Genomic DNA, 12,662 nt, shown 5'->3' with positions numbered 1-12,662 from the left:
GTCTGTCGCCCAAAAGCCAATCATGCTGTTACACTAAACCTTAGTTCCTTATGGAGGGATTAGATGTTATTAGATTTTAACATAGTCCTGAATAACTGAAACTCTATGGCCAGAATAAGATGAGTTTGCTTCTTTTGAACATTTTTTTTCTTTTATCAATATAGTGACACTGACAGACTAGCCCTGATGTGCAGCACAACTTACATACAATGTCTAAACTTTTATGACCAACAGGGATTTTTCCCATCTTATATAACATGTGTTGGGTTTGTTATTAGTTTTACGGATGCTCGCTCACATTTAGCTTTAGCCTGTGCTTTACAGGAAATCACATTCAGCGAAAAGCAAAGTGTGAGGCAATGCAATCTGTGGAAGATTCAGAGTGCAATGTGATATATCAAACTATATCATAGGTTGTGTGAGGTTTAATGCGCCACATGGCTCATGTGCAGTGCAGAAGACATTTGAGGGCAGGAATGTTGTTTATGAGTGCCTCAAGGGTAGCGGGTGGTGGTGTGATTGGGCGAAGGTGGCATCCATTGGCATTTGGACTGTCAACATCTATTGTGTCTGGAGTTATAATGTCAACACAGAAAAGCTGGACTACTGTTTGACTCGTGCTGTTAGACAATAAATGTGCATGCAGCGACAGTGTACTTGTGTGCAAAGCAATGCTCATTTCTTAGCCCCGCAGAAGCACATCCTTTGTCATGACTTTCTGAAACCTCAACTGAATGCAGATCATGTTGATTCATTTTTATTCAGTGTCACTGTCCTTTTATTTTAACACAGTTCTGACTGTAAGGTGGTCATGGCCCTATTGGTATCCAACACCTTTATCGGACCAAAAAATAAGACAAAAGCAATCATGGCTTGAACAATGTTGTTATGTTTGCAAGATAAGGTCTTCCATGGTGCACAAGATATCCCAAGAGTGCCGGCTGACATACCTTGAAGATCAGTTGCCCCTGTCCCCGTTTATGCATGTCAGCCCCCCTCTCCCGATCCATCGCATAACTCTGGCAGGGGCAGAGACACTGGATAAGGCTGTGGGAACCTGTGTGAGCACTCTACCTAATCGCTCCACTCCAACTGCAGCCGATTTCAAAATCTCTGGAAATCAGCATGCGTTTGTGTGTGACTTTGTGGTGAAACTTCCTCGACAGAAGGGGGCAGAAGTGAATGCATCACTGAGCGTCATTGGTGATATGTGCAGTATGAAGCTCTTTGCCAGCTCAGATGTCACATTTTAGAAGTGCATTTCTGTGCATGTACATTAGCTGTAGATGAATTAGGTGCTTGCATGCGTTTGTGCACGCCTGCATTCTGACTTGTGAAATTCAAGTTCAACGTGGGCCTTGTGGCAGCCAGGCTCCTGGGTCGGAGGTCAGGCTCATGACATCAACGGAACATCCAGGGGGGAGGGTCTAAATTTACACGCCATCCAGATTGCCCCCAACTCCATCCCTCACTGCTATTAATAGGCAGAGGACTGCTGCACGGCATGCACCCGCTCCCTCCGAGAGTGTGAACATGGGACATGAAAAAACAGAGGAATCTGACCTGAACTGGCCACTACCTCTGACCACTCATTTAGTGTTGATGGCACAGGGTAAAGGGTTTAATTAGCTGTGGGGTGGAGTGGCTAGTGGTTTATGTTTAGTGTGTTAAGTGGACTTTTCATTCAGGCTATTCAGACAATGCTAACATGCTAATGTGTAGCAGGCTTTTGTTTACTACGTTCACCATCTTACTTTAGCATGTTGGCATTCTAAAATTTAGTTACTAGCACTGAACATGAAGTATAGCTGAGGCTAATGGGAATGTCATTGGTTTTGCAGATATGTGGTCATAGCCTTAAGTAGCCAATTGGACATACTGAAATTTTGACCAGATAATGATGCTAAATGAAAAGTCAGGCATCACCTTGTCAGTAAGATTCATCCTCTGGGTTTCAGGAATGTCTGCACCAAAATTCATGGCAATCCGCGCAGTAGCTGTTCAGATATTTCAGTCTTGACCAAAGTGATGGATTGACCAATCCGCTGACTTGTTCAGTGACCCTGATAGATATCAAGCCACTGAGGCCCACAGACTTGTATCTACGAAACATCTGCTACAGATTGTCAACAGGGGATGAAAATGGTTTTCTCAACAACTGCTGCCAAAAATGATAATTGGCTCCCCCGGCACAGTTCTGCCTCATCTCTGAATGTGGTACATAACACACATAGAGTCACACACATACGGCCAATGTGTATGAGCCTCGCCTGTGATAGCAGATTGACAGGCCACTGCTGGAGTAGATCTGGACTGAAAGTTCTCTTACTCATTGCTCTCTCCGTGTTCGCTCATGTTCCTGCAGCTACCAGCTCTCCAGCCACTTCTCTGCAGCTCTATGCTTCTGCCCCTGTTGATACAATCTTTGGATTAGCTGTTTTGCACATTAAGTATGATAGAAAAGCTCAACTCAGCAACTAAACGATTCAAGTCATCAGGATGAAGTGGATTCAGAGGGAAGCGCTAAAACAGCATTACATGCAGAACTATTCTCTTCGACTGACAGACTTTTCCATCTTCACGTCTGGATCTTCAATTTACTGTTTCCCTTTTTTCTTCTCGAGGATATTCAATACCGACAACTTCTCCTCCGGCTGCCTGAGAGTCAGAGGGGGAAAGTTTCCATGCGGCCCCAGCGCCCGCTCTTGGCGGGACAATCCCACTGTAGACCGAACTGTTTCCGTCTATCCACCTCTGCTGTTAGAGCACTCCCTCCTCCTCCCTTACTTTCTTCCCTTTTGCACTGTGACACAAACAGCCACTTTCCACTGCCCCAGACCTGAACCTTCATTCCAAGTCTCTCTGACTCTCTCTCTCTCTTTCTCTCTCTCTCTCTCTCTCACACACACACACAACAGTGGTGTGAGTCAAGTCTCATTTAGTTAGAAATATACTGCGGTAATAGTTGAGCGTCTGAATTAAAAATAGTAATAATTGATCGCTGATGGAATTCAAAATTAAGCTTACCTGTCCAGCCGTGTGTCGGTGTAATTTACGCGTGCAGCATACGTGTGTGCGAGGCTCGGTGTATGTGTGCGTGCCACACACTAAGCACTGTAGTTATAAAGGCCAGGCAGCTAAGCAGCCAAGCCATTAACCAGAATATGACTTCTGCAAAAACTGAACCATAAGAAAAAAAAAAAAAGCAACATTCATTTTCACAAAGAGCAAATTTAAAAAGTAATGAGAGCAGCAGAGCTCTCGCAGGCTTTTTCCCCAGTCGTTTGAAAAGCAATAAAACCTCATTAATCAGGTTTGTATTCTTATGGCAACCAGTGAAATTAGATCATATAGTTAACTTTTATTTTCCATTAAAGAGCCCAACCATGTGCATTAACAAACAGGCTTGAATCGCATCTATAAATGGCAGAGTTGGACAACAGTGTGAGACCAGACCTTTGGCTGAAGGTTGCGCCGGTTCATGTTGCCGGCCCCCTCTGCTCCCCTTAGACCTGGCCTGGTCTGCACTGGATGGAGCCTTGCTAAACATTGGCATGCTGACTGAGGTAATGAGTGCAGCTATTGCTGCTGCACCCAAAGCAGGCTGCAGGTCTGAGGCAGAGGTAGAGGCAAGCGTCGTAGGAATATGGAAATCAATCTCTGCAAGGTCAATATAAAGGATGGATAATCCACCACACATGGAAATAATAAAGCACTTTTCCTCTTCTAAATGATCATTCTTACAAACAAAGGAATAAAATCATGTTTGGCTGTTTGCTAATGTATGTGCGATACCTATTAATGTGTAGATGCATTAAAAAGACGCCATTTCACACACCATGTCATCACAAGCACATAGCTACATTTACATAGTCAGAGCCCGATAAAGGGCAATATCAACTGTGATATTAAAGCTATTACAAATAGATTAGCACAAGCACTTCACAAGGCAGAATCTCAAGATCAGGTAGAATGCAAGTGCTGGGGTTTAAAGCGTTGACTATGACGACATACCCGCCTCATATCCAGTCAGCCTGTCGTTCCTTATCTCTCTGCCCTCATTTCTTGTCATACCAGCTATGTCATAATAGCACAAAATGCCTAATGCACAAAATGCATTAGTTACATTAAGTCCTTTTGCCTTTCCATTTCATATTAATTATATTGATCAGTTGATAAAATCACCATTTATTGCCACACAGTGAAGCTGGGGCACTTGTGGCCCCTGACAGTCTGGGGCATGGGGGCAGTGATGAATAAGCTGGCCTTATTGCAAATTCATCATGTATCGTGAATTTGCTACAAGCCCTTTGGAGCTTTGGATGCCAACACCTGCAGTTGTTCTGGAGTGGAAAAGTCCTGAATTACTTTCAGTATTAGGAAACAGACAAGTTTGCATGTTCACATGCTGCAGGCTTATGAAAAAAGGGGAAAGGATATTTCTGGTTTGTGCAGGATTTGAACCAGCAACCATTAAATCACAAACCACTTCTCTAATGCCATGCATAAATGATAACACAATATTGACACATTACGGCCTTCACTCTGTATGAATGTTGTATCATGGATTTTAGAGTTATTGATTAATGATTAATAATTTATTTCATTGAACAATCTAATGTTGTAATATGCAGTGGTCAGTGCACATTACAGTATATGTTTTGAAAGAAACCTTCCCACCTCTGCCTCACCACCTTTATGAATCTCCAGTACATTCTCGTATCAGCTGTCAGATGAACCACTTCCAAAGCAACAAACAAGTAAACAACCAATGAACTGATGGCAGTGAACATATTCTTCTTCTTCAGGTCAAAGGCTCAACTGGATAACTGTACGGATGGCAGGGCATTCTGATATATTGTGATAAATGCCTGTGCCAACTGGTAAACATTAGAACAACAACTGCATAATAATCAAATGCCTAACTGCCTAACTCCAGCACCCACCACACACACATACACACACTCCATGGCATCTTAACTGATGGAAACTTCCCTCCCTGGCATAGTGTGGGCTGTCGGTGTGGTCCATTTCCTGCCAGGTCTGAACCAGCTGAGCCAGGGACTCATGTTCCACTCAGGGGGCCTTCAATCATTCTTACCCCTGCTGCAGGCACATGTAGTGGGTGTGAGGTCAGGCTCCAGGGCACAGGGTCTGGGGGAGACATGGGACGAGGTCTCCCTCTGCTGCTGTCTTGTCATACAGGATGTGCCCTGTGAAAATACTCAGCAGTGACATTGCCAATGGAAAGCAAAAACATGAACTCTGCTGTTATCCAAGGAGGAGATGAAAGCACCTGTTCTAAACATGTATTTATGGGAAAATTATAGCACTCAGGGAAGTTCACCTATTTTCTGATACATAACTGACAAGTTTCAAGTTAATATTAATTATAATAAGGGACTGAGGTTTCATTATTGCCTTACATTCTATTTTATGAATATCTACTTCTTTATCAATCCAATTGTAATGAGGATATGAGTCTATTTGCATGTCTGCTTCCCTCAAATTACAAGGTTAAAGTAAAATTGCAGAATTAATAACGAAACTGTACTAACAAGAAAATATAATAATATAATAATAACTCACATCTCACATAAAACATGTGAGTTCACCTAAGATTCAAGTCTTTGTCCAATTCTGAAAAAATGCTGAGCAATTAACGTGTGTGGGAAACATTTAGCAGATTTATTTGATTTGACTTGTCTTAATATTAATAAAACACTACTCACTGGGATATTATTACCGAAAACTACAATTGTGTGTACTGATTAGTTAGTTTGAATCAAATGGATGCCAAGGTCCAGTGTACTTGAATCTGAACAGGTCTAAAGAGATCTCTAACTCTTTTATAAATACCGACACTGCATAATGAGTTCGTATTCTAATTATTATATTATTATAACCATTAGTACATCCATGCTGCAGACCTTCAGGATGAAGCTGTCTTCAAGGGCACGAACCAATTCCAGTGCGCCTGCGCCGTGCGAGTTATCCCGGAAGTACATCAATGCACGTGTAGCATTTGTCAACCTTGAAAAGACTACAAAACAACTAGCTGATATCTTATGTGTCACAACGAATCGTTCCAGGGATGCCAGTAACAAGACTACTGTAAGTGACAATTGTTGTCTTTTTGTTTCTAGGCATAAAAATACGAAAGGACACTTCAAATAGAGATTAAATCTTAGTTAGTCCGCTTTTCTGGCAGTTTGGTGAGCTAGCAAACCCAGCTAACGTTAGCATGTCTAAGGCTCCCAGCTTCCTTGTATGTCTGAATGTAGCTACCTATCCACACACGTAGTTGTAACCTATTTTACACTTTGTCGATGCGCTTTAGTCAGTCTTGAAATCTTTAACTCAATTGTGAATCCAAAATGATGTTACACAATAAGAACGTAGCCAGCATTAGCCTGCTAAGCTAAAAACAAACTGCCGTTAACATCCAGCTAATTTCGCAGTACAGTAACTTTGTGGGCTACTATGAAACCCAGGTTGTAATGGTCTGTAGAGAGTGAAGGTAGTCACAAATGGCCATAGTCATATACTTCATCTGGATATAATTGGAGGGATTCAACCAAAGTCGAGAGATGGAGGGTGTGTGTGTTTACACAGCATTTATGCCTGTCTGTCAATGTCATTGTTTTCTTTCGCTATATATATTGAAGTCTTAGGAGATGGTATGAAAGAGTTTTTACTGCTTAGTTTCTCCAACACAGGGTTATAGGATAATTCCAGTTTATTGTGACTTTTTGTAGATATAGCTATCATTTATATTAGGTAATTCAACTTTATAATCACCAAATGAATTGCTTATAACTGGGAACACTGCATCATCACAACAGTGACGTGAGACGGGTTATAAACAAGCAAATAGTGGAACAGCATATTCTGATTTCAGTAAAAAAGGTCACTCATATTGGAGCATTTAGCTAGACCCAGATACTTTCCTACACCTGCAATGGCAGAGGACACATCAAGACGCAAACTGTGGTTTGGATGTAGTAAACTACAAACACTGATCACATCCTGTGGCTTTTCATTACGCAGCTCTCTTTTGAAAGCCATCTTTTTTTAATCTTTGCCTTTATATACTTTTGACAATAATCTGCAATAGCAAATGAAACTAAAATTGCACCACGCAATTATACATGATACTTGTGCAGCTTCAATATCTTCCCAGTTGTTAGTGTGATTATAGGAAATACTGCTGTTGAATGAGAATGATACTGTAGATGATAACAGTTTCCCCTCTCCTCTCAGATACCCTCTCTACCAGCTGGGTAACCCTCAGCTGAGGATCTTCAGACCCAACTGGTTCCTGACACTGGTGAGGCCGGGAAAAGAGCAGCCTCCTGACACTGCCCAGTTTCGCATCCCAATGGAGTAAGTTTATACTTTCAGGTCTTCCCCATCATCGTGTAGAGATGCATAAAAGAAATGCAAAGGCTGAGTATTCTACTGCTATGTAATCCCATATTATCAGCTGCCAGTCTGTGTAGTATCTCAGTCAAAAGGATTACTGTAAGGAAAGGCAATTGAGAGGTGGTTCCTGTTTCGAAGAAACTTTGGGCAGTAGTGTTAATGCCACCAATAAGTTTATTGTTGCTCGCCATTAAAGATTTCGTTTTTAGAAGTGACTGCTAAATCGCCTCACTTTTTCACTGACTGATGAGTGATGAATGACTGATGAATGACATACAATTAAACATATAGTCAAAAATGTCCATGAAATTTCCCCATGACTTAAATAATTTCATTATTTAAATTGTTTGTCAATTGACTACTCAGTCAGGCCAGTAATTGTTTCAGAACTACTAGCATCATGAAGCCTTTCTGAAATGGTGGGAAATAGCCAGTTTCTCATATGCCGTTCAACATATGTTTCACGCGCACATAGATGGAATGTATAGGGTGAGGTGTAGTGGCTGAATAATGTTAAGTTAGAGTCATTTCAACTGTATTTTGTAGCTTTGGAAGTCCGATTTTATGTGATGTAGGAAATATGTATGTTCATGCACCCATTTCCTTAGTTTATTACTCCTTCCTCAGGTAGGTAGATTGTACCACAAATAATGCTTATAAAGTTATGACTAAACTCAGTACACTGGCTAATGCAGTCTGTGTGTCTGTGCAGAATTAAACTGGCTAAATTTGAGCAATTTTCTTTTTTTTTTAGAAAGAGATGATGCCTACATTTGATACCTCCTTAGGGTTCAGCAACTTCTTGCACAAAGGTTAATAGATGTTTATTTTTGAGTAAGAACAATATGCACTATTAGTGTATTGCTTGTTTCACAAGGTCTTTTTCCAGTCTCCATAGAGCCATACATTACATACTACAGTACATCTGTTCTCCTAAAACTGCTACGACCACAATCACAGCTCCGCATAATTTGCAGCCTATGAATTGTTTCAGAGGTTGTTTGTGCCTATATCAGCTGTTGCAGCAAAATTTATAGTGCTTCTTAGGAGTAGAAGTATAACCAACCGATGCCCTGTATATGTTGTAAATTTTCTATTATGAGACTACAAAATCAGTTATTTTCTTTGGCATCAAAGTTATTTTAGGTTTTTGCTTTTGTTAGACTATAGTCGTAGTTTAGCGTCATTCAGACCTATTATATAATGAACATATGTTTCACATTTTAGGCTGCAACAATTTGTTTTTACTGGCACTGTAGTACTGTTTCTAGACCTGTATTATGCAGTGTGGGTTGTGCAACATGGCCACCAGGTGGCATGACAGCCTCAAGAACAGAAGTCGTAGGTGTGAGTGCTCTACAGTATAGACAGTTCTTACCACCTTATGGCTGTCTTTAATGAGCTCAGTTGCAGTGATGACTTGTGAAAGGCTGACCTTGGCAGCAGGAGGTGAGGTCAAACATACTTTTGTTTGGCACTGTAGTGTGCTGTTGTAGACAGTGCAACGTCAAACATTAGTCACCGAAAGGAGCCAGTGTTAATATCGACGCAGAAAACAAACTGCTCTCGATCATTCTCCAAAACTCATGTTCAATGAAGTATGTTATATATAACACAGCTCTCTTGCCTCCTAATCTTGCTGTGTTGTTTTTTGTCTGACGACTAGACAATTTGGTGAGCTTGGACAACATGGATTCTTTCATAAAATGCAACAGGAGGTCCTTGCCAGTCAACACTTAGTAGTGATGAGTTGATTTTGACTACCTCCGCGAGCCAAGGTCACTGAGGTTAGCAGTACTCCTCAGGCGATGAGAGGGCCAGAGCCCACATTAGGGAGAAAAATTGAAGTTTGAGGCAGATCATCTATGTGTCTCTGGTGGGGTTTAGACCATAATCTGTTCATCCAGGTGCCTGGCCTCCCACTCTGATTTTTGCCTCTTCTCTGCCAAACTCCTAGGGTGCTTATGTAATTGTGTGTATGTGTGTGTACGTGTGTCTGTGTCTGTGTCTGTGTCTGTGTGTGTGCGTGCGTGCGTGCGTGCGTGCGTGCGTGCGTGTGCGTGTGTGCGCACGCATGGTTGTCAGTGTGGGCGAGTCAGTTTGTGAGAATGGTGTGTGTCTTTGTGTATATATGCACAAAAGTGGGTAAGTGCAGGGTTTTGTGTGTGTTTATAAGGGTGTGTAAGGTTTTTTTTTCTTGGAGTCTTTGATGCCTGGGAGAGGTGCATGGCTGATTGATATGCTGCTGGGGCCTCAGTGTGCGCTTGAAACACTGTTATTTTTTACTTTACATACACACAATGTAGTAAATGGACACACATGTAGAGACAGTGACAGAAACCAAATATCACTCCCACTCCCAGCTTATTGATGAGTTTGAGTCACTACGGCAGTGAAAGCTGTTGTAGTTATGACTCTCGAGGGTAGGCGGTGTTAGCTTGGGTAAGTTGTGGTGCCGAGCAGCTGTTAATGAGAAGTGGTAATGTTGGCGTTCTCAGGGCAATAACACAAGGTGGCCTTTATCTCAATGACACCTGGGAGCTAGATATCCGTGATTGTCTGTCTTGTTCTCGCTTGCTTTTTTTTTTAGCTGTCTTGCTTGTTTGCAGTATCGCTCACTTGCTATGATCTGCGCATGTCTTTCTCTGTCCTCTCCCTCTGTCCCACCCGAGGCTCAGTTATTTATTGTGCTTTTCTTAAACGCTTTGCAACGCATCCAAAACCAATCCCTCTTTGGCACTTGTTGTTTGAGACACCTGGCATGTGTTCGTGTAATTCTCTTTCTACCTGCTGGAGGGAAATATTTCTTTGTCTTTTTGATTGTTCTCAAACCTTTTGTGCTATGTTAGTATTTCCTCTCTCCTCCACAAGGAACATCATCAAATTTCTAGGTGACACCCACACACACACCTCTTGGACCTCACCTGGCATGGCTAGCGGCCAGTGCTGACACTCAAGAAAAGATCACAATGCTGAACGTTGTGTTCACTTACTACTCAGTCACATTTCATGCTACGATGCTGTCTAATAATTATGAAACCAGACCATGCTGTGGTTGTCTCAGTATAATCTGACAGTAGCACACTGACCCTGCTACAGAGCAGCTGTCAATGTCTTTCCTACAACTGTTCAGAACCTGTTGGGTTAAACAATGTTATGTGTTTCTGTTCCCCTGTTCCACTTTATAAGCACGGGGCTGAAGTTGGAAACTGTGTTATTTTTCACGCTAATTAACCTCAGTTTATGTCATAGGAAGTCATTTAGCCGGCCAGTAGAGGATTGTAACTAGCTGTCGAGTCTGCACTGACCTTTCTCTCTGTAAGGAGTTTAGTGACTCCTGGTGACCTGGTCTTTGATCTATTTCTGTTCTATTGTCAGACCAAAAACCCGAACAATATATCTAATCCTTCACACGCTGCTCTTATACTCTCAACTTCTCAACTGTCTCTTCTCCCCCTAAGTCTCAGGTTCCTCAATGGCTTTCCCTCTAAACAAAGTCTGCTATTATGATCTTGATACTTAGTGTTGAGCAACTTCTGTGCATGTATTGTCTGTGTAGATGGGAGGGTTAAAGTAGTGAGTGTGCATATCTCGACTCCAACCTGACAATGGGGCAGACTTACAATGAGGAGCGGCTTTCTTTTGCCTTTCATCTGCGCAGAAAACAACTCTCCTGTTTCATTCTCACCACTAAGCCGCTCTGACACAATGTACTTTGATGTTGTGTGTGTGTGTGTCTGCGTGTTTGTGTGTATGGACTGTTTGGTGTGCCTTGGATGTTTACCCTACATTGTGTTTAATGAAGGTTACACATAAAGTACAATCTGAGAGACTTATTAGGAGACACAACGTTAACATGTCAGAGGTCCTCTTTTGAGACCACAGTTTGTAGTTTAAAGTTGTCCTGTCTTTCAGTCAGCAACGATGACAACCTGCTTATGTATGCTGTTTGTCTGTGCGAATGCATTTTTCTGGTGTTTAGCATGTACGTCATCATGATGTTTTCCTCGTGTACCGTTATATAATTTTGCAGTATTTGCTGATGCAAAAAGAAATTCGGACAGCAGATTCTGTCAAAAAAATCAACATCCATGTCAGCTTTAATCGGGGTTTTGCGAGCATCATTCTTGTAGCTTACATACAGGAATAAGAGGCCAGCTAGTTGATGATGTGTTGAAGGATTGAGGTTCTTCTAAACTGCTGTGAGTGCCTGTCGCCTGCCACTCTTCATCTCTTCTATATGTGTCTGCTACTCTTCTTTTCCATTCCTCTGTAATACTTAAAGATGATCTGCCTACCAAAAAGGCACCATAAAAAGCCCAAATGTAGCCCAGTTTCTATCAAACAAGGAGCCACATAAAAAGCTTTCCAGTGGTTTGCCAAGTCAAGTTGCTAAAACAAGCAACCTTTCCAAGGAGGATTCATGGTAGCCACAAGAAACACGATGGTCACTGAATCATCCCTATACAAAGTAATGTTCATTTTAAAACAAGAAGGACATGACAACAGCAACACCCCCATTCTTTAGATCAAATGTTGTTATAGCGATTACTAATTTACTAGTACTGTGGCACGGCATTCAGTTTATACAGTGGAGTACACACACCATTTTTGAAACATGACTCACTATGATGACCGCTAATTCTACCAGAAGAAGAAACTAAACTACCAGACAAACATAGTTTTTCACATAACATTTATTCAATTGCCCACTTTACTGCCACTAAACCAAATGTCTGTTGTTAATCTGATAAAAGGCTCAACATCAGTATATTTTCTCCTCTCCGTGAAAATAGGTCATTATGGGTCAAACCTGCAGGTGGCAGCAATACACTGAGTACAGCAATAGCATACATACACATTTGATTACGTTATCAAATCAAAGATAACTAATGCCTCAGGACGTTTTGTTTGAGTGAGACTTTGAACCTGGCTTTGCTATTTTTGTGGATAATGTACACTGGTGAGAAATTTCATGTCATAGTTGAGTGAACTAATGTATTTTGCAAATATGCTGGGCTAAAATGTGATAATTGAGAGATCTTTTCTCATGTTACACATTTTATTAACCTATTTAAGGTACAAAACTGGATAGCAGATTATTATCACCTAAAGTTTGGTCCCATGTACTTCTTCATTCGTAATATTCTTGGTATGAAGTGTCTATAGAGAGTCTGTTCTAAATTGACTATGACATGAAGGATGATTTTTGGTACAGCGCATATGCCAAGTTTTCA

General features: G+C 41.4%; 1 protein-coding gene across 1 annotated transcript in view; it reads left to right on the top strand.

The window, feature by feature from the left end:
- The first annotated feature begins 6,001 nt into the window (after positions 1-6,001).
- mrpl23 (mitochondrial ribosomal protein L23) overlaps positions 6,002-12,662 on the top strand; it is a 36,370-nt gene continuing 29,709 nt past the window's right edge. Inside the window, exons 1-2 of the mRNA XM_041939529.1 lie at positions 6,002-6,114; positions 7,264-7,386. Coding sequence (XP_041795463.1) covers positions 6,095-6,114; positions 7,264-7,386 — 143 coding nt within the window. The 5' untranslated portion in view covers positions 6,002-6,094. The remainder of the gene's footprint in view (positions 6,115-7,263; positions 7,387-12,662) is intronic.

This window comes from Chelmon rostratus, chromosome 6 (assembly GCF_017976325.1).
Source record: "Chelmon rostratus isolate fCheRos1 chromosome 6, fCheRos1.pri, whole genome shotgun sequence".
Lineage (NCBI taxonomy): Eukaryota > Metazoa > Chordata > Actinopteri > Chaetodontiformes > Chaetodontidae > Chelmon > Chelmon rostratus.
The sequence above is the reverse complement of the archived record's forward strand: the minus strand, read 5'-3'. Positions and strand labels throughout refer to the sequence as shown.